The sequence below is a fragment of the Ostrea edulis genome, chromosome 1, assembly GCF_947568905.1.
Source record: "Ostrea edulis chromosome 1, xbOstEdul1.1, whole genome shotgun sequence".
NCBI classification, from domain to species: Eukaryota; Metazoa; Mollusca; class Bivalvia; order Ostreida; family Ostreidae; genus Ostrea; species Ostrea edulis.
In genome coordinates, this window is record NC_079164.1 from 72,553,119 (window position 1) to 72,572,866 (window position 19,748).

Consider the following 19,748-nt stretch of genomic DNA (forward strand, 5'->3'; position numbering starts at 1 on the left):
AACATTGTATTTGTATTATCTCTTCCACCAATAAAAACTGGGCGCCACCAGATAACTAAAAAATTGTTGATTGTGGCGCAAAACAATCAATCATTCATATTGAGACATCACCAGTTATTGGTGAGATAATAGAGAGGTTAAGCAACTGACCGTGTACGTCTACGTGTACTTGTGACTAGGGGAATCCCCTCTTTTATTGCGTATTACGTCATCATTTTCGCACACAACGTCATTCTACAAGTTGTACACAACGCGTAGAGCTGAGAGTACACGGGGGTAAGAACTTGTAACATTTTAAGCTCATTATACAACGATTTTGTGCAACATATGAATTTTGTAACAATCTAGAGGATTTATTACGCACGAATGTTTACCTGAACTGATCATTGTCATAGAAATATTTGATGAAAAATTATTGTAAAATTACCCTTGTAGACCGGTGTCTACATCACAGATCATATTATTTAGGGAAAAAAGAAAGCTTGCTAAGTCTATATTGATGGATGAATTGATATATGTGACAGTTAAATCAAAATGCAAATTGATATATTTAAATAAAATTTATTCCATGTTACCGGGGGGGGGGGGGGGGGGGGGGGGCTCGCCCCCCGGCAAGCTATAATAATTGTATTGTTTATCATTCAAATATATAATTATATATATATCATTATACTTTAGACAGAAATGAATACCGACAGGAAAAAACAGATCCGATTTAAACCTGAGGATGATCTACGGCTTTTAAGGGAAGTTGTCGGGAGTAATCCCCTGAGAAACAAAAACAAATGGGCTGAAATAGCTGAAACTCTATCAACATCGACTTTTATTCTGGACAGTAGACGAGTGAGAGAACGTACAAATCTCCTCATTGAACAACATAAACGAGAAACTAGGGAACATCTTAAAAGGTTTTCTCTCTCTCTCTCTCTCTCTCTCTATCTCTCTCTCTCTCTCTCTCTCTCTCTCTCTCTCTCTCTCTCTCTCTCTGATACACCGCTTATCTTTTAATATTCTTGTCTTATTTTCCCCATGCCTGAAATATTTCATAATACCGTACACTAATATGTTCCCATACATTTTCAATACACTTACGTTCCTGTATATTTATTTTTTTAAGATCTGGTGTCGATGAAGATGTTTCGGAAAAAACAAACCTGCTGGACGATGTCATAGAATTGAAAAATGAAGAGGAGAGAGAGAAGAAAGAAGAAAAAGAAAAGAAGGACAGATCAGAAAATTTAGGGAAAGAAATCAGGAAAAGGGCACTTGAATGCCTTACACCAAAGAAAAGTATGAAAATATTATTGTGTCATTGTATTACAAGGCTCATGTGATTTGTTTGGGGGAAAATGCATTGATTTGTCGTGTAAACAAATTCTTTCATTATACAGCCATATATATTTTTTGTTTGTTTTTTCAGACGACGAATGCGATTTGCCAGTACTCAAGAAGAAGAATTCGCAGACGTATCTTGTGGACTATTTAAAAGAAAAATCAGAAAATGAGATATCTATGAGAAAATCAGAAATGGAAGTAAGAAAAGAAGAATTAAAGTTGGAGAAGGCAAAGTTTGAAATGGAGCGAGAGGAACGGATGCAGAGAATGGAAATAGAAAAGCAAGAGAAACTTGCTTTCATTGATTTACTTAAAAAATTAACGAAAGATAACTAATCATAAAAACTGTTCAGAAGTGTAAAATTTTATTCCAGATATTTGTTTAATTTATCTGAATAAACTAAACCATTAAAGTCAGTCTTGTTCATATATGTGTCCACGTTACAACACACATTCTATACATTTGAACACATTTAGGCCAAATATTCCTGTAGTGATGGGGGAGACATATCAAAGAAAGTGCCAGTTTCGCTCCCGTACAAAATAGTGTGACAATTAGTAAGGATTGAAGCTACCCTATAGTACTTTCCAACAGGTTGTAGATAGAGCTTTTGATTTTTCTTGTAATCTAAAAAAGAAAAGAGAGTTAAGATTTTGCCAAAAGTCCATTCCACGCAGACTCTCACTGCGGACATCCTTTTGTTAAATCGCAGTTGATTTGCAGTAATTACACCTCCTCGAAATGGGGGAATTATGTAAGGCGATAACGGGTACGCAGGGTCGCCGTAGACAGAGTAGACATCATTGTTTGGTTTTGTCATATGTTGATACATCTGGTATTCAACGTTGCTTTCCCTTAACATACCGGCATCATGACGACGGCCTTCAACCGGGCCAAATAGATGCGCAATCATACCATCAGGTGTCGTTATGCACTGAAATTTTAAACCGTGTACTCTTTTGTGACCATTAAACACCACCTGCTGATGAGACTGAGGTCTGCATATCGGTCTGACAGTTCCGTCAATGAACCCCCAGCAATTGGACAGAGGCGCTCCACATCTATTCACGACTGCTGCCATTTCATCCAGTTTTGCATGAGACAACCAAGGCTGATTTAGGTTTTCGAGGAGATGTCCATGTACTGTATCTATGCAATCAAGGACTGAGTTGAAAATATATGACAATTCAGCAGTTGATCTTCCAAATACATGGGAAAGATCCTCTAATCTATTTGGGTATGCCAATCTTCGTATGAGAATACACAAACCTTCTATTCCTGAACATACAGTCCTGTTTTTACATACAATTTTGTTTGGAATATGCAGTGCTATTCGTAATCCTAGCAAATCATCTTTTTGAAACCGGAATAACAGGCGAAATTGTTCGTCGTTCAATTCATCCAGGTTTAATCGGTGATAAATCGATGCCTCTTTTTCATTGCTCATGCAAGACAAAAGTAAAACATCATCATCGTCTGTCAGAGCTGCAAGCAACATCATATTTTGCGTCATTTTTTTTCTTTGATCTTAACGCAGTAAACCCTCTTTTGATTCGTTTATTTGCACATTTGTATCCAATCAATTTATTTGTAATTAATGGTTTTACACGTACGCGTACACGTACTGTTTGTTAAACGTAACATTACGTTGGATGCGTGTACTTGTAAACATACTTCTGTTTGTACACGTACGCGTAGACGTACACGGTCAGTTGCTTAACCTCTCTAATAACTGAAAAACCCGTGATTCTCACTTCTAAATGACGAGTGTTTGGCAAAGGTGTAATCACAACCTACAGGTATGTTTACGTCTTAATTAAGTTTGACACGGCCATAAAACTAGCGGAGCTCAAAGTCACGACCTCCCGGTTACAAAGCGAAAGCTCTACCACTGAGCTCTCGCGACCGGTGGCAGCAGAAAGCAAAAAAAAAATTGAAAAGAAAAACCATACATCAAAAAAATTCGTACGGGGGGAGGGGGTGTCTTATAATGCCTTAATCCCCAATTTCTACTAACTTATACTCCATGGTGAGGGGAGTGAGTTTACTACTATTTCAGAATTTGATTCTTTTTTACTACTACTGTGAAAATAAAAGAGGACTCAAACAATTTATTTGATTATATTACAAACCTCAAATCATGGTCATTATAAAAAGGGTGGCGGTGGTAACCCTCTTAGTTTCACCAAACCGGAAACAGCCACGGCGTAGTGGAGACCTGACATGTTATATATGCATTCCTTTTGACATTTCCTTGTGAATACTTTCTGCTATAATCAATGCGCAATCTTGGTAAATATATCATTTGTTATACGTCCCGTCGAGAATATTTCATTCATATTAGATCTCAGCAGCTGTAGGTGAAGTACTACAAAATTAGACTTATACTTAGCGCCCAGGACAGTAGCAGTGAATGTTTGTTAACGTGCCAATGTCTGCCGAAATACACCATTTTTAAGGTCATAGCCGAGAGATCCGGGATTCTCACTTCTAGATGATGAAATATTGCCTTTATTTATCGGCTGGGAATTGCGATAAATGTTTTTACTTCCGTTTTGAAATGGTCAGGACTCAGGAGAAGCTATAACGACCTAGTTGATAATAAAACTTATCATTGAGTCAAATGCTGTCTCACGTGTGTTATACCAGTTGATAGACCGTTCTTAACACACTGTTTCCGACCAGGGATTACTGTTTACCTGATCAGGATATAGGACTCACGACGGGTGACCAATCAACAGGGGATGCTTACTCCACCTAGGCACTTGATCCCACCTCCAGTATATCCAGGGTCCGTGTTTGCCCAGCTCTCTATTTTGTATTTCCTTATTGTTCTTTATCCTCACCTTTTCATCTATTCGAAGTATGAAGTTATAGACAAATGAAATTTCCTTAAAGGAATATTAAACATGATTTTAAAAACACAAAATCATATAATATCAATATTGCGAAGGGTTTTATCTAAAAGAAAATTTAATAAAAATCAAAATGGAACATTTCCGCTCGCCAAACTGGCGATTGGAAGGAAGAAAGCTGAATCAATTGATTTTGAACTAAAACACTCATCTGTCATTCTGAGTTGTGTTATGCTCAAATGTATTTCATTTCCCACACTTCAATTCCAGGACACATGTAAAACAAAAATAGTGCTTTCCCACAACATGCCTTGTCGGGCACCTTCCTTCATGACAACAACTTGAATCATTGGTAAATCAAATGACTACTCAGTCTTTTTGAAAATTTAACGCCGGATCCGGTTTTCATTTCCGTGCGAATATGTTGTTAATCCTTCCTCACAGACTAGTTGGGAACTCTCTTCAGTGTTGAAATGACAAAGCATGTATTTCGTTATATGTTCACAGTTGTTTGTATTATTCCTAGGTAAGTTATCATATCACGGTTACTAAAATTTAATGATATGTTGTGAAATAGGAAAGTAAACATCAGTCATTTGGAATTAAAGTTTACGGATGGGCCGAGGAAGTGCCGGTGATGCAGTACATCTCAGGGAACACAGGGAGATTCACGTCCCCGGGTTATCCTGGAACCTATCCCAACAACGTCAATTACACCTGGATTCTCACAACTGGAGATCTCACAGCAAATGTCACCTTTACATTTGACAACTTTGATATTTATAGATATCGATATGAACCATGTACGGACGATTACCTGGAGGTGAGATACATGCATCTGAATTTATTTCTTATTCATTGCTAACTATTAACTTTATTGGTGTTCGTCATAGAATCATATTCTTTATCATCAGGGTATATTTTAGTGGAAGTCGATACACAATATCTAAAATATAATAATTCTCTACAAAATACACTTTTTCCATTAAGGTAAGAAAATTAGCGTCGTATTTCAGTATTAACATGATATATGTTGAAAGGCAATGTACCAAATCGTTTACAAATTGATCTCCTGTACTATAGAACACAATCTAACATTGTATATAAACCTGTAAAAATTCACATCAATATAACGTAAAGGTTACTAGATTTGTCAGGTAAGCGCCTTTGATCGTCCAAATATCATAATTTGACTGCGTTTTTGACTGTCGGTCTCAATATAATTAACTCATATTGGAACATGCCATACAACATGTTTGGGTTTATCAATTTAATGAACTCTTTTCTTAAACTACCTTATATTCACAAAAATCACACAGGGACATAAATATAATATTTCATTCCTCTCCAGATTGTCGGCTCCTCGAGTATGTTATCTTTGCTTTTGGAAAAAGGAACACAAAAATAACCACTTTAAAATCACAAATGAAAGCGAAGATAACGAACAGTGGTCAATCTAATAGCTCCAATAAGGAATAAAAAATAAAGAGTTGAGCAAACACGGACCCCCTGGAGATACCAGAGGTGGGATCAGGTGTCTAGGAAGATTAAGCATTTCCTGTTAACTGGTTACGTCCGCCTTAAATCCTACATGTATGTCTTGATCAAGGTAAACGGAGGGATCCGTAGTCAATATCAGTGTGCCAAGAACGACCGAACAATCGGTATGAAACACGTCAGACAACATTTGACCCAATGATAGGTTGCATTCATTCATTCCTATTCTATTCATTCATTGCATTTATTCCCTTCAGGGGTTCGAATCCACGGCTTGCCAGTCACAAAACGGGTTGTCTACTGTCTTCGTGGTGGTCCTAATTAGTTCCCTACCGACGAAATCGAGGGGACTTTAGGTTTGCGCTCCGTCCGTCTGTCTGTCAGTCCAGTTTTCCGCACTTTTTTCTCTGTTCTTGCAGATATTTATTTTATATGTGGTATGTCGCATTGCCATAACAAGTTACAGATCAAGTTCGAAATTTGTCTCGGTCCGTCTCTCCGTCAGTCCAGTTTTCAGCACTCTGTTCTTGCAGATAATCATTTTATATTTGGTATGTTGCATTACCATAACTACTTACAGATCAAGTTCCAGATTTTTTTGGTTCTGCTTGCAGATATTCATTTGATATTTGTTACATTGCTTTTTCATAACAAGTTACAGATCAAGTTTGAATTTCGTGTCGGTCTGTTGATTTTTCACTTAGCTATGGCCCTTGGACTTAGAAAAATAGCATGAATTATGCGTTTTCCGGACTTCTTTGGTTGTGCTTGCAGATATTCATTTGGTATTTGGTACATTGCTTTGCCATAACACATTACAGATCAAGTTTGAATTTGGTCTCTGTCCGTTGATTTTTCACTTAGTGATGGCCCTTGGACTTAGAAAAATAGCATGAATTGTTAGTTTACATCCAAGTTTCTTATCTTTTAGATACAAATTAAGAATACTACACTCATTAAAACTTCTAGCATAGTAATACAACAATATAACTAAATTATTCATGATCATCTACATGTCATAGTTTATTGACTTGGTTAAAAACCTAAACCTAATTATAAATTTGTCTTTTTTCTTAATCTAGTCTCTACTCGAATAGTAGTTGATTTCCAACCATTCCTATCCTGGTTCCCCATTTCTCCCTTTTACCATAACCTACATAATGAACTTTGAATATTGTTGTGGTACAGTAATTTTTGCAACCGGTAGGGGACTATGTATTGTCATGCAATACTCACAGAATGCTTGTTTTTATACAGGTGTATTTCGTGTTGGTTTGAAGTTTTAGAAAAATGTGAAATGTATAATTTTCCATTTAAATACTGCTTTTACACTTTCTAGATCTTCAACAATAACAGCAATTTGATTATGTTGGTGGGTACCGGTAAAATATGTTATGTTCTTCTTTGTTTCACTAATTCGAACAAAAATATTCCTATAATAAATATTTCAAAAAAATTTAAGAAAACTAAATATAGAGTGTGTTGAGCGCCTATCAACCAATTTATTCGTCATGTAATATACAAACATCACTCGACTTTAACAGCAAGGAAATGGAAGTAGACACCTTGAGAAGTAGGTCCAATACAATCTTCAAAATGTAAAACTTATACGGTACCAATTTTGATGCACCAGATGCGCATTTCGACCAATAATGCCTTATCAGTGGTGCTCAAGCCGAAATTTTGGAAATCCGAAATAACAATAAACTGTAAGAACTTAAAGAAAAAATATGGTGCCTAAAACTGGAGCAAAATTCGTCTAAGGATCAGAGGTATATGTATATCAATAATATGGTGTAAATGTAATTGTCCTTTTAAGATGCACGCACAAAAGAAAACAACCGTGTTCCAACTGGCTGATTGCGCGTCGATTACCAATTTACCTTGGCCGGAACCTTATATACCTGAACCAAATAACTATCATGCGCTTTTGCGTATTAAAATAGTTCCTATACTACAATTGTACAACTTATAGAAATTTATTTATGTTCTTCTTCGTTTCACTCATCCGAACATAAAGTATACATATATTAAGTATTTAAAAGAAACTAAACTAAATATAGAGTGTGTTGAGTGTCTATAAACCGGATCGATTACAATAGGTAAAGAGTAACTTGAAAAAGGAAAAAAACATATCACAATCAAGATTCAATGTAACTAAATGTGTATATTATAAACTGTCTACTACGTATCCATCTTTGAAATTTTCCGAACGCCATCTACCATGAGTCTTAAAGAGTCTATCTGTAGAACATGTGAATATTTTCCTATTTATAAAAGGGAACTGCTCTCAAAATAAACTCACTCGATTGAAAGAAGAAGACCTGCAGAAAAATATTTTTTTCAAGACACAGGGCATAATTTGTTACATGTATGTGTTCTAGCCACAAAAACAATTTTGCCCTATCTAAACACACTAGGTAAAACAATATATTTCGATCTGCGCACCGTGTCCTTGAATCTTGAATCTCTTTAATTTCTTTCCAATGAGAATAACTACATGTAAGCTGAAATTACAAAAAATACTCAAAATATGAGTATGTATTTATATACAGACTAATTAATAAAACATTAACACAATGATCTGTCGAATGAAGGTTATGATATATATTCATATTGCCCCATTAAGGCTAATTGACACGGTCCAGAAATCAATCAATGCCCCATCAAGGTTTGGTCATAATGCCCCTCAAGGTTTAAACCCTATGTCCCATCAAGGGTAAATCACAATGTTCCATCTAGACTACTTTACAATGCCTCATCAAGGGTAATTTGCATTGCCCCATCAAGGCTATTTCATAATGCCCCATCACGGCTAAGTCACAATGCCATATCAAGGTATGCGTAAAAAAGTTAGATGTTGTTAAGGTCGCGCTAATTAAGTATATATTGTCGAATAGATATTCATGAGAAACACTTCAAAAAATCTGAAAAGTCAATGTACAGTACTAATATATTATTCTGAAACTGTGGTTCAGTACACACGCTCTGGCATGAGAACCTTTATCTACAGAAAAGAATAATAAGGTTTATGATATTCCAGCTAATCCATAAAATTTCGGAACTCTCCGGAAAATGGTTTAACCAGCATAGACCAAAAAAGTGCGGACTGCCACTTGGGTACAATAAGGGTACCTCTTGCTTTACACAAATTAATTGTTAATTATTCATACACATTAACAGGAGGTGCTACCAGGAAAGGAATGCGCATCTTGTCAAGATGTCCTATCATAAGGCTTCTTAGAGTTGCGTCTCGTAGCTCTGCAAATACATGTAGCTTGCTTGAGCTCTGAAACATCATCATTAATTGGGTCATCCTAATATTCCTGAACAAAATCACACCCATATTTATCGACAATACGATAATACAAATCATCAGTAATTGGGTCATCCTAATATATAGGGCCTCGCATGAAATGCGGGATGCCCTATGGTAATCACATTGTCCATCCGTCCGTCCGTCTGTCCGTCAACACTTTCTTTGTGGCACGATAACTCAAACAGTTTTTATCGTACGGTTTTGTACAGAAATAATCTCCAATAAGAGGAAGAAGCCTATAGAATTGAGGGTCATTTCACTTTGTCTGTGTGCCATGATCTTTGTTATTATGAACACTTTCTTTGTGACAATAACTCGAACAGTTTTCATTGTACAGTTTTCAAATTTTGTACAGAAATACTTTAAAATAAGAGAAAGACACCTATAGATTTTGGAGGCATGACACGTTGTCTGTCTGTTTGTATGTCATCTTCTTTCTTATTATGACCGTATCTTTTTACCACTGTCTAAGGGAGATAATTCAATTTGGATTATGATATGCATTGTATTGATATAGAAAATCTACAAGAAATAATTCTACAACATTCTGTATGTGTATATTTTTGTTTTTTTAATGTGATATTGAACATGTATATTGAATTAAACACGTCATTCCCAGTCAACAACTTTCGATCGGGATCAGAATACAAAATAAAATTTCTTATATCCGGTTGCAAAGGGAACTGCTTCAAGAAATTGAATTATGTAGTAATTGCACGTTACACCTTAGAGAACTGTTCCTTTTAATAAAGAAAGTCACAAAATATATACACAATCAGTTTACCTGATTTATTACTGTTACCGAGCTTTACTCGGTGAAAATCTCGAAATGGCGTGTATCACTGCGCTTGTTGACGGTAATGTCCACATTTTCTACGTGAGTATTTTTGCAATTGCTTATGCTTTTTTTACGCATACATTGTATGTCTCGGCTAGGAATAATGGAAACTTTTCACATATGTATGTAAAGACATATTCTATTTATTTCTATTTTTGATTGGTTGATTGATTGCGGTTTTACGCCATTTTGGCAATCTATTTTTGAAATTGTAGAACACTTTTATCAAATGACAATGTGTTTGAAAACGCTTAGAGTCCCGATGTCAGAATTTCCTTTTCCAAGACATCAATATGTCAAATTCCTAATCCTTTTCGAATAGTATGTACCATATTTGGTACCATTTATCCATTTTGAATCCCTGTTATAATGGGATTTAGTTGCACTGTTGTGTTTGAGTGGATGAGTGTGTGTCAAACAGAAATAATTTAAATTTGCATCAGTCTCTCATAAATATGCTTCATGGTTCCTTTTTCACAAATTTGCATTCCAATGTATCTTTGAATATTATTAATTCTAACATATTCACCAGCCCCAAATATTGCTATATCAAATACAGATGTAGAGTCACTTCCCTTTAATAACCCTCAGCAGACCGTGTCAGTTTTCTAGTCCTGAACAAAATCAAATCCATATTTATCGACAACACGAAAACAAATCTGTTCTTTAATTGCTTTAAAATAGAATTCAAAACATCAACTGCCAAGTAAGCATTTTGTATTGTTTGGTAAATTGAGAGCTTTCGTAATGTCATTCCCTCTATACGTAGTCTGGTACATTTGTCTCCACTGTTTTCAATGTCAAGTTGATTTCACTAACAAATTTCTGTCATCTCGGGGCCCGTTCAAGTCTATCAAAAAAGGTCTAAAACATCTATAGTGGTAATTTCGTCAGAAGAATCATGCATAGGACCCGGTCGTTTGATTTGTGAATCCGCATGAACTGCATGCTCTTCATCGATGAAGCCCCAATTGAACTCGGTCATAGATGCGGATAGGGAAACACATGTTCCAACTACTTGATTGCTCGTCGATGACCAATTTACCTTGACCCGAACCTTATTTAACAAATAATTATTATGCCCTTCCACGTATTAAAATAAATCCTATATTACAATTCAACTTATAGAAATTTATAAACGAAATCCAACGAAGGAAAACCTACCGAAACAAAACCAAATCGAAACAAAACAAAGCGAAACAGATCGTATAACGGAACTATTTTAGTTATAACAATGAAAAACGGTATCCTGGGTCCCTGTAATGTAAGCGAAAATCGCCTCCTCTTTAATGTTGACCAAAAGTTTTAAAAGCGATTTACCAGAACCTTGTCATTTCAGCATTGACAGAGGTGAGGTGTTAGCAAGCAGAGGATAGATAATGGGAACGAATAGCGATTAAATACCCCTTCTCGTGGATTAACATCTTAAACGAACATGTATTTACACATAATGCAGTGTATACATGTACTTACATTATTCATGGAATTTATTATATATTTATATGTATATTCAGCATTCAGTAATACGATCATACATGGAGTGTTGTATATATAAAATAACGATAATTCGTGATCTTATTAAGTCAACAAATTGAACATCTTGTGTTTGTTTATTATCTTTTAACTAGCAGAGACGGGATGACTGCAGCTCTCCAATACTAAAAAGCCAAAAACTTGAAATAGTTGATTTCTAATTTAACTATTGGTATTCTATTAGTTAGATTAATATTGAGATGACCTTTTGATTAATCTCAACATAGATAATCTGTTAGCCTTTTAGCTATTTCATATCTTATGAAATAAATTTGGTAATTAGTCTTACTTCATCAGCTTCATCTTAGTATATATTGATTCCGTTTCAATCTGTTTTTGCTGTATCATTATTGGTTCAACACATGTCCATAGGATGCCAGTAGAACTTACATTTTACATACATCGATCACAAATGAGGCAAACGTTTCATACACGTGACTCGTTTACTTTGAAATTTGAGCTGATCTTGGGAGAATAAGACACTTTTCTTATCCAATTATGTTTTATTATAAAACGTCATGATGAAAACAATGTGACGTCATTTTTGCAAACTTGTAAAGACAATGGTCACCGTTACTAATCAAGAGTTTGTAGTGATTTTCGATTGACTGTAATATTTTAACGACATTCAATATTGTTCTAATATTTTGTGGGATTGTCCTCTATGAAAGGTGAATATGACGAAGAGAGATAGATCTAATAACTCCTATCAGCAATACAAAATAGAGAGTTAGGCAAACGCGGACCCCTGGATATATCAGAGGTAGGATCAGGTGCCTAGGAGGAGTAAGTATCCGCTGCCGACCGGTCACACCCGCCATGAGCTATCTAAAATGGATGTAAAACTTATACTGTACCAATTTTGATGCAGCAGATGTGCATTTCGACAAATAATGTCTCTTCAGTGATGCTCAACCGAAATGTTTGAAATCCGAAATAACAATGAAGTTTTAGAGCTATTATAGGGGAAAACAGCGTGCCAAAAAGTGGAGTCAAATTCGTCTAAGGATAAGAGCTATGGATGGAGGAGATAATCCTTAATTTTGAAATGAATTTCTAAATTTTATCACGGCAATTAAATATACATCCGTATTTTTAAGCTACTAACGAAGTACTTAGCTACTGGGCTGTAGAGACTCTCAGGGACTAACAGTCCACCAGTAGAGGCCGTCACTAAATGAAATCCTTTGAAACTGTGAGCTTTCGGGTTACATGGGGCTTTATATTTGAAATTATGTTTGGACACAAGTATAGAAGGAGAATATCTGATTATATTAAATTTGAGACAGCGGTGCAAGAATGCAGGAAAAAGGCCTCAATCGTGCGCATTTTTTTCTGTGCCGTAAATCGAAGGTTTTTATAAGGGGTGGATCTGCAGCTTTCTGATCTGTCCCAATATTTCATTAAGTGTGCTAAAAGTCTGCAGCTACATAATATTATACAGATAATAATGGAGAATTGCTACAGAAATATGGGAAGTGGACGATGGAGAAGATGAAGTCATCCCGTTTGTCATTTGTTGAATTGTTAGTTTCCCGTTAATAGCTATGTTCATTAACATATGTAAGGATGAAGCAGATGTGGGTTTGGTGATTTTTCTATCTATATGTGGTATTGATGTCTGAAGCTGTACGTTTCAAAAAACACTTTCTTTACTATACATTGTATGGATTGCAAACTGCACACACACACACACACACACACACACACACACACACACACACACACACACACAATCCATATAGTATTGTCGAAAAAAACCCGCATATATTTGTTTTGTTTATGAAGGTAAAAATTTGTAAGTATATTAATGGGAATATTCTATTAACACCATCGTTCATAACAGATTACAGAACAAGAACCATGTTGTTTTGTTGCCCTGAAGAGATGTGGTGATATTGGACGATTTAACATGACGGTGACGGGTAACGTGATAAGAATAAAATTTGTGTCTAACGAACGCGATACAGCAATGGGATTCTCACTCCAATGGAAAGGTAAATAATGTATTTTCACTTGACTACATGTAGATCGAATATTCTCGCTTTAAGGTGATAGAGGAAACATCAGCAGATGGGTTTTGTGTTTATTGAAGTATAATGCATCACTTGTAGTCGCTCTACCGAAATCGAAAAGTACAACAGAGACTACAAAAACAACCTTAGTACGAAGAACAACAATTGTAACATTAGGAACAACAAGAACAATACCAGTAACAACAACACCAATAACAACAACAACAACATTATCAACAACAACAACACATGTAACAACAAAAACAGCAGCAAGAACAACAACACCAGTAACAACGACAGCGTCAGGAAAAATAGAAACACCCGTATTAACAACACCAGTAACAACTATAATACAATTAACAGTTTCAACAACAAAAACAACCCCAACAGCAACTAGAACAACAAAAATGGATACAAGTACGACAACAGGTGCGAAAATAATCTGCAATTGCACGACAGGTAATTAACTAGTATAAATATTGTGTTCTTTTATCCATGCGACTTGTACAATTCTTAACTTTTTAAACATCTAAGAGTTGAAAGAATGCATTATTTCAAAAGCATTGCATATGGAAATGTTGGAGTGGTCATTGAGCGATGTTTATTTGGAAGGTGAATAGAAATATTAATTTTCAACCGCCGCGATGGCCTAGGGGTTAGAGCGTTCGCCCCGCATGGGGAAGGCCGGGGTTCGAATCCCGGCCGCGACAGACCCAAGTCGTTAAAACAGGTAGTGACAGTTCCATCGTTAAACGCTCGGCATCAGGTGTGAATGTCACGGGTCCTCGGAGATGACCTTAAAAATTGATGTCCCGTGTCACAGTAGGTGTGGCACGCTAAATAACTCTCACTGCTCAATGGCCGTAAACGCCGAGCATAGGCCTAAATTTGAAGCCGTTCACGGTCTTTGTGACATCTCAATATGAGTGAAAAATTCTCGAGAGAGACATTAAGGAAGATACAATCAATCAATCAATCAATCAATCTCTCGTTCTCACCTCGTAATTTACTTAAGAGTTACTTTTACTTCATTCAATATGAGTCAACGTTTGTTTGTGGATGTTGATAACAAAGTGAAATATCTTACCATATAAAGGTAGGTAAATACTATTAGAAATCTCTGTCACTCAATTCTTTTTTATTTAAATAACTTTAACAACTTCAGTCTGAATGCATATTTTGTAACTGTCCATATACATGTGTATACAGGATATGGGGCTCACAGCGGGTGTGACCGGTCAACAAGGGATACTTATTCCTCCTAGGCACCTGATCCCACCTCTGGTGTGTCCAGGGGTCAGTGTTTGCCCAACTATCTATTTTGTATTGCTTGTAGGAGTTATGAGATTGATCGCTGTTCGTTATCTTCACCTTGCATACATCACATTCTTTTAGAATGTAGTGATTCTACGCCCATACGAAATAAACTCTTTAATAGTGTTCAATCAATGAAAGAACTTTTCACAAATATCGACAATCATTATATTATACAATATTTTATAATACAACTGTTTATATACACGGATTAATGTTTTTTTTAAACCTGCTTATGTATTTTTAACTTTTATGTCCGTCGGATGGGACGTTAAAGGATGTCCCGTGTCAACGATCACAACCCCCTTGGCACGCTGAAGATCGTTTCCCTGATGTTCGAAAAAGAGTAGGCTCATTGGGGGCCATCAGGGAAACTCAAACACTCACAACCAAACATAATTAAACTAGTTAACCGCCGTAAAATGGCTGAAATATTGCCAAAACGGCGTTAAAACCAACCAATCAATCAATATATAGACTGTAGTTAGCATATGTTCATTTTTTTTAGGAACTGACCACGATGAGATATCCGGTTTTTTTACCACATTTTCAAGGAAAGGTGGTAAGAATAAAAAGAATTATACAGTTGAAATCAATACCGTAAACAACGCCTCCTTGAAAGTGATAAAGATGCTATAATTGAGTCACATTTTTTTTTTACAGCTGGATACGTACATCTTTTCCTGTTGACAATGAATGGAATTTTCATCATTGTAATAGCTTTCCTTGGAATGAAATTAAAGAAATCCAAGTATATACCTTTATTTAACATTTTAATCACTTACAGGTATGTTTTCAACAAAATGACAATTATTCAATGTGATCATATCTCTCTCTCTCTCTCTCTCTCTCTCTCTCTCTCTCTCTCTCTCTCTCTCTCATTTATATATATGATATATGATATATATATATATATATTGATATATATATATATATATATATATATATATATATATATATATATATATATATATATATATATATTGGGATAGATAGATAGATAGTTTAATGTCCCACTTGAGAATTTTTCACACCCATATGGAGACGTCACCATTGCCGATGACGAGCTGAAAATATAGGCCTATATGTATGATCCACGCTTACGGCCTTTTAGCAGGGAAGAATCTTTATCGTACCAAACTTGCTGTGACACGAGACATTGGCTTTTACGTTCTCATCTGAAGGAATGCCCCAGTTGGTCGCTTGTTACGACAAGCAAGGGGTACTGAAGACCTTTTCTAATCCGGATCTCCACGGGACCTGTATGCAGGACTCCAAAGTACGATAGTGTGCGCCAAATCCCGATGGTATGATACCCCAAAGTGCGATGGTCCACACTCATGAATGCGCCAACGTGCGATGGTCTGACACGCCATAATACGATGGTGTGAAATAAATGCGCCGTGGCGCGATGGTGTCGACACGACAAAATCCGATGGTGCATAATGATGCGCCAAAGTGGGATGGAGTGATACACAGAATTCCATTGGTTTGTAAACAACACGGTGTTTTGGTACAGACCGTACCAACTGTGTTGTTTGACCAAATTATCAGTGCAAAATCCATTCACAAAAAGTAAGAATAAGGACTTATTTCAAAACCATGTAGGTGTTGTATTATTAAACATAAAAATTTCCAACGCGAAATCGTATAGAATATTTTGCATTATAGCATACACTGCACCCCCATATAATTTATTATGTATATATCACAAGTAATGAATGATCATGAATTTAAGAATGTTTGGGCGAAGTAGATGGTTTGACAACAAATATACTGTTTTCACAATCATCAACAGTGTAAACCTTGCCGTTGCTGTCGTCCATGTCTATCTTAATCCCCCATGCTTCCTCAAATATATACCGAAGAAGTTGGTGTCAGAACTGCAGCAGAGAGAACCTTCGTTGGGGCAAACTGAAGTTGCATTCCTCAGGATTTATTTTGAAAGACGATAAGAATGACGTCACAATGACGTGACATCACAAACGTCATTGAACCCCGCACTATCGGACTTTGGTGTGGTCATCGCACTTTGGCGTCCGTAACGCTAACAAACCATTGCACTTTGGCGCAGACCATCGCACTTTGGAGCAACCATCGCGATTTAGAGTCTTACATGTATAAATATATAACACATCTATTTTGTTGTTCGATATAATCCTGCATAAATGCGTGATTAAGAATTAAAAATACTTCACACGATTATTCAGGAGCATTTGAAATCTCATCACCTGGAAATGATGTGCGTCTAAATTTCGGCAGGGTTTTACGAACATGCATCTTGTAATTCAGTTTTGACAACGTCTCCATATGAGTGAAAATTCTCAAGAGGCGTGATTAACAATACAAACACACACATACACACACACACACACAGGCACGCACGCACGCACGCGCTTGACCTGGTAATGGCACATTTACATGTGAAGAGGAGGGTATGAGAATTTCAACACCACATGGTTAGAAAATATCGCAAACACAATCATTTCGTACTAGTATATAAACTGCAACATCCTTTCTTGGAAAAATAATCGTTAAGTTCGAGATTCCCCTCCAAACTTTCTTTGGATTCTGGGCCTCGATGGAGTGAAGTATGTTTGACATACGTATATTGTAGAATAATTGTCCCTGAATTTGCGTACCACATCTCTATGTGTAAGTATCATGATAAACCCAAGAAGATAAAAAGGATACGACATTTCATGTTATATGTATATAAACCTAAACATCACAGTCTTGGGAAATGTCAAGATAGCTCAGCGGTAGAGCTTTCGCTTCGTAAAAGGATGTCGTGAATTCAAGCCCGGTCACGTCAAACCTAAGACGCTAAAATAGGTAGTGATTGCTCCTTCGCCAAACGCTCGACATTTATAAGAGAGATTCGGGGGTCTTTTAGATGTGACCTTAAAAACGGATACCCCGTGTCATGATAGTCATTGGCACGATAGAAAACCCTCACTGCTACGGTCCTGAGCGCTACGCATCAGTCTAGATGTGTAACACTTTACCTACAGTTACTGAAGTATCAATACGAGGTAAAAAATATCGACGAGACGTAAACAATTAACCAATTAGATAAGTAAATTCTAGTTTATATCTGCTTCGTACTTTGATATTTTTATTGAACATCGATGTCAACCATCTAGTTTGCCAATACAACCTGTCATTGGCTGGGATGCGGTTTGACATGTTTCCTACCAATTAATCAGGTATTTTTACGCGGTGACTCTGACCACGGATTAGTCCATTTACCTGATCAGAAATAGTGCTCACGGTGGGTGTGATCTGTCGGCAAGAAATGCTTATTCTTCCTAGGAAACTGGTCCACTTCTTTGTATATCCTGCAGTCCAGTGTTTCCCTATCTCCTATTTTTGTAATTATTGTCCTTTTAGAAGTTTGAGATTGGTTACTGTTCTATATCTTCACATTTTTTTTTTACATGGCATCCATATATCGTCGTCGGGAATCACCATACCTTTGTGCAAATATCATAGACGTCTCACTGCAGGAAAGGAGACAACCATACTGTACTGTCAACGTCATACCTTTACAAGAGGGCGTCACACTCAGAAACAGTAACGATTGTTCAGACGATTACACCGAACCGGATGCTGATTACATTGAGGTCATCAGCTAGAAAACTTTCTACATGGTTCTCATATAAAAGAATTGATGAAAACGATGTAGATAGTTGTAAAAACACTAATTCAAAAGACAGTTTGTAACCGAGTCACCCAGTGCATTTCATTAAAAGTTTGGATCATACATACTTGATTTTTTTCATTTTAATTAGCATTTCTTTACTGGTACATATCTTGCACTTTTCTCGATGTTTATCTCCACACAGTGCTTCCATAATAAATAAAGCCTTACTCAAGTTTCAATATTTATACACATAAGCAACACAATGTATGACAAGATAGAGAAAAGTATATACTCTTACATGTAGGAGTACATGGGAGACAACCAGGAATGTTGTCATAGGATGTAAAACATAGTAACTGGTAGATCCATATTAAAAACTTCTACATGAGAAGAAAAACTGTCTCGCTGTGACCTTCAATTCGACTTTTAGATATATCGATGACGTTTTGTCTATTAACAATGATGGCTTTCATTCATATGTCGATTTGATATATCCCTGTGAGCTCGAAATAAAGGACACCACAGAGTCGTCCACTTCTGCTTCATACTTAGATATTTTATTGAAAGTAGACATTAACAGCAAACTGACAACTCAACTGTATGACAAACGGGATGATTTCAGCTTCTCCATCGTCAACTTCCCACATTTATGTAGCAATATTCCATTATCACCTCCATATGGTGTTTATATATCTCAACTGATTCGATATGCAAGATATTGTTCTGGATATAGTCAGTTTTTAAATCGAGGTAAGCTACTGACAAACAAGTTGATGGTACAGGGATTTCAACAGTCTCGATTGAAGTCAGCATTTCGCAAATTCTATGGTCGTTATAACGATCTAGTTCGTCAATACAACCTCGCATTGGGTCAAATGCTGTCTGACGTGTTTCATACCGATTGTTAAGCCGTTCTTGGCACACTGATTTGACTGCGGATAACTCTGTTTACCTGATCAGGATATGGGGCTCACGGTGGGTGTGACCGGTCAACAGGGGATGCTTACTCCTCCTAGGCACCTGATCCCACCTCTGGTGTGTCCAGGGGTCCGTGTTTGCCCAACTATCTATTTTGTATTGCTTGTAGGAGTTATGAGATTGATCACTGTTCGTTATCTTCACCTTGCATTAAAGGTAAGCGGAGAGGACCAAATAAATACAATGAAACAGTCTTGAGTGTCAGTAGAATCCTTTACCTGTACACATAGGCACCTGGGTCAAGGATATTGCACTACAACCTATATGTAAACAATAGAAGAAATTCGAACCTCAAATAAATAGTTCTCATTCATATTTATTTCCGGTTTGAATTTCCTCCATTGTTTAGATATTGGTTACAGTGCAATATCCTTGACCTAGGCGTCTATGCCTGCACTTTCCGTTTCTAGGAGTGGA

At 36.5% G+C, this 19,748-nt stretch overlaps 2 protein-coding genes across 3 annotated transcripts; both read left to right on the forward strand.

Annotated features, from left to right (window-relative positions):
- The first annotated feature begins 641 nt into the window (after nucleotides 1-641).
- LOC125682686 (uncharacterized) lies at nucleotides 642-1,752 on the forward strand. Its single transcript, XM_048923298.2, has 3 exons — nucleotides 642-908; nucleotides 1,118-1,290; nucleotides 1,421-1,752. The coding sequence occupies exons 1-3, from the start codon at nucleotides 685-687 to the stop codon at nucleotides 1,669-1,671; spliced, it is 648 nt and encodes a 215-aa protein (XP_048779255.1). The 5' UTR covers nucleotides 642-684; the 3' UTR covers nucleotides 1,672-1,752.
- A 2,835-nt stretch (nucleotides 1,753-4,587) lies between these two features.
- On the forward strand, nucleotides 4,588-18,475 carry LOC130053038 (cubilin-like). 2 transcript variants are annotated; one of them, XM_056159544.1, is made up of 7 exons: nucleotides 4,588-4,717; nucleotides 4,800-5,014; nucleotides 13,225-13,375; nucleotides 13,493-13,852; nucleotides 15,216-15,269; nucleotides 15,371-15,458; nucleotides 18,150-18,475. In XM_056159544.1, the coding sequence occupies exons 1-7, from the start codon at nucleotides 4,675-4,677 to the stop codon at nucleotides 18,343-18,345; spliced, it is 1,107 nt and encodes a 368-aa protein (XP_056015519.1). In that variant the 5' UTR covers nucleotides 4,588-4,674; the 3' UTR covers nucleotides 18,346-18,475. The 2 variants fall into 2 exon arrangements, with proteins under 2 accessions (XP_056015519.1, XP_056015527.1); XM_056159552.1 differs by having other exon boundaries at nucleotides 13,493-13,822.
- The last annotated feature ends 1,273 nt before the right edge of the window (nucleotides 18,476-19,748 follow it).